General features: G+C 38.1%; 1 protein-coding gene across 1 annotated transcript; it reads left to right on the top strand.

Moving 5' to 3' along the window:
* Window positions 1-243: 243 nt before the first annotated feature.
* On the top strand, window positions 244-1,200 carry LOC132676308 (olfactory receptor 8K3-like). The gene has a single exon (XM_060628421.3). The coding sequence runs from the start codon at window positions 244-246 to the stop codon at window positions 1,198-1,200; it is 957 nt and encodes a 318-aa protein (XP_060484404.3).
* Window positions 1,201-3,311: the final 2,111 nt, after the last annotated feature.

The following is a 3,311-nucleotide window of genomic DNA, read 5'->3' as shown; positions in this document are numbered from 1 at the left end:
TATCGATAAAACGACATTCGGTTACAATAAAATTGCCTCCAGTTGAGGACCACTGACTGTCTATGTTTATGTTATACTAGCCTTGGGGGAGATGGCTGCATTTTCAAATATCTGAAATTGGAAAGTTTGGATGTATTTTGTTTATACGAGTTTTGCATACTAAAATTCACCCAGGTGATAGTACATGTAATCTACTGACCATGCTGATATCTCTATCCAGAATAGGTTTCCTGATAAGTCTGCATGGAAACACATAATCTAACAATGCTCAATGAATTCATTCTCATGGGAATCACAGACCGTCGTGAGCTGCAGGCTCCATTATTTGGGCTCTTCCTCATCATCTATATGATCTCAGTGGTGGGCAACCTGGGCATGATCATCCTCACCCAGATGGACTCCAGGCTACAAACACCCATGTACTTCTTCCTCAGACACCTGGCTCTCACTGATCTGGGTTATTCAACAACTGTAGGACCCAAAATGCTAGTCAATTTTGTTGTGGATCAAAATACAATCTCCTATTATTTTTGTGCTATACAGCTTGCTTGCTTTCTTGTGTTCATCGTTAGTGAACTTTTTATTCTAACAGCAATGTCCTACGACCGCTATGTGGCCATCTGTCACCCTCTGCGCTACCCAGTCATCATGTCACAAAGGGTGTGTCAGGTGCTGGTGGCCATCCTCTATCTCTACAGCACATCTGTGTCTCTTATAGTCACCATAAAGATTTTTAGTTCGTCCTTCTGTGGCTACAATGTCATTAGTCATTTCTACTGTGACAGTCTCCCCTTGATATCTTTGCTTTGCTCAAATACACATGAAACTGAAATGATTATTCTGATTTTAGCAGGTTTTGATTTGATTTCATCCCTTTTGATAGTTATTGTGTCTTACCTCCTGATCCTTGTAGCCATCGTCAGGATGAACTCAGCTGAGGGTAGGCACAAGGCCTTCTCCACCTGTGGGTCCCACCTGACAGTGGCCACAGTGTTCTATGGGACTCTGATATTTATGTATGTGCAACCTGAGTCCAGTCATTCCTTTGACACTGATAAAGTGGCGTCCATATTTTACACCCTTGTTATCCCCATGTTGAATCCCTTGATCTATAGCTTGAGGAACAAGGGTGTAAAATATGCAGGACAAACGATGTGGAAAAAAATATGTAATTCTTTTTTCTTAAAATGCACTGTCTAACATGATTCCTATAAACTAGGTTATGGACTTTAAATTTTTCTCTCTGTGCCTCCAAAGAAAAGAGGAAACACAAATGCGTTCAACATATTTGAAGACAGTTTATAGATTGTCTTATGTATGCTAGGCACGTCTAACTGTTGTAAACTGATTTGTGAACAAAATAGTAAAAAATATTGCCTTCTTTCCAAGAGAAAGGTGGATTGTGTATGTAAATCAAGTAAATATTATAGTACAGTAGAATGTGTTAGATGGATATACACACAGAGAGACACATAAACACAAAACTGTCAAGTATTTCTGTGTTTTTCTCACCTATATATTGTAAAACTGCAGTGCCTATGTATATGTGTGTGTGTGTGTGCGTGTGTGTGTGTGTAAGTCCTTTCCTTCTGTTTTAGCCTTCAAACTCTTCCCTGGTATGTTTTGGAATTATTTTAATACTGGTTGTTTCTGTGATATCTGATGATTTGAAGCATTGGGTCACAGTAGTGTGTTCAAACACCTTTATTACAAGCGTTGAGATTCCCCTTTCTTCTCCTCAATTTATGAGTCTATTGGCTGAACATACTTGGTAATCCAGCAATCTGAGTGGCCCATGGTTTGTCTCACAAAGTCCCTTCAGTTGATATCTGAGGATATTCAAATTAAGATAAAGTTTTGAGGACTCCCTGGTTTGTGCTTTTTCCCTCAACTGGTTGTTCTTAGTAATCTGGCTTGTTGGTTTAGTATATTATAATATTTCCTTATCTTTTTTAAGAAAAGTAATTATCCGTGTTTTAAAAATATGTTCCACTTGTTTTTGTATCCTTGAGTAAAAGGACTATTCTACAATGAATTAATTGTATTGCTTCTCTTTTCTTGGATTGATGTTTCCCAAAATTTATCAATACTTTTTATGCACCATATGTTAATGGACTATCACCATTTACCTGCATTGATTGATTCTCTTACATGTGGGAAGCAAAGGGAAATGAACAATCCTGTTTTTGCATTCAGTCATACTTCTTTTTTTTAATATTTATTTATTTTTGATAGAGAGAGAGAGACAGAGCATGAGCAGGGGAGGGTCAGAGACAGAGGGAGACACAGAATCTGAAGCAGGCTCCAGGCTCTGAGCTGTCAGCACAGAGCCCGACGCAGGGCTCGAACTCACAGACTGTGAGATCATGACCTGAGCCGAAGTCGGCTGCTTAACCGACTGAGCCACCCAGGTGCCCCAAACTCCGTCATACTTCTAAGGTGAATGAGGATGGATACATAGCAAGGACACACAGATCTTGCCTCTCATGCATAGGTAATCTATGTCGCTCCACACTTTCCCATGTGCTTATTTTTAATTTCCCCTTTGCTTACCTTTATTCCTCTTAATACTTCTGGGATTTTACTGAAGTTAGGAGTTAATGATAGTTGCTTTGGTCACCATGATGCAATAAAGTCTCTGTTTAGCCAATGGACATTGAATAAAATAATTCACTGGAATAAAATTTAAGAAGTGCATAATGATGGCACTTGCTGTGATGAGCGTTGGGTGTTATATGTAAGTGATGAATCACTAAATTCTACTCCTGAAACCAATATTACCCTATATATTAAGTAGCTAGGATTTTAATGAAAACTTGAACCAAAATTTTTAAAAAGTAAAAAAAAAAAAAGGAAAAGTGCATAATGCAAAGCAATCAAGATGCCCTTCCATAAGAATATGGGTAAGTAAACCATGACACATGCAGACAATGGAATATTATTCAGCACTAAAAAGAAATGATCTATCAAGTCACAGAAAGATATGGTGCAACCATAAATGACTGTTGCTAAGTAAAATAAGCCAATCTGAAAACACTACTTACAGTATGATTCCAGCTCTACGACACTCTGAAAAAAGGCATAACTATGGAGACAGTACAAAGATCAGTGGTTGCCAGGAGTTAGGGAAGAAGAAGGGATGAATAGAGGAAGACATAAAAAATTTAGGGCAGTAAAACTATTTTGTATGAAAGTATAATGGCGGATACGAGATGTTATATATTTGTCCGAAGCAATAGAAAAGTACAACCCCAAGGGTGATTTGTAATATAAATGATAGAGCTTCAGTGAAAATGACGTATCAGTGTAGG

This window comes from Panthera onca, chromosome D1, assembly GCF_046562875.1.
Source record: "Panthera onca isolate mPanOnc1 chromosome D1, mPanOnc1 haplotype 2, whole genome shotgun sequence".
In the NCBI taxonomy this organism is placed as follows: domain Eukaryota; kingdom Metazoa; phylum Chordata; class Mammalia; order Carnivora; family Felidae; genus Panthera; species Panthera onca.
The sequence above is the reverse complement of the archived record's forward strand: the minus strand, read 5'-3'. Positions and strand labels throughout refer to the sequence as shown.

Excerpts from the sequence above, each read along its gene's own strand:
- LOC132676308 (XM_060628421.3), top strand. The coding sequence starts at position 244 with ATGGAAACACATAATCTAACAATGCTCAATGAATTCATTCTCATGGGA.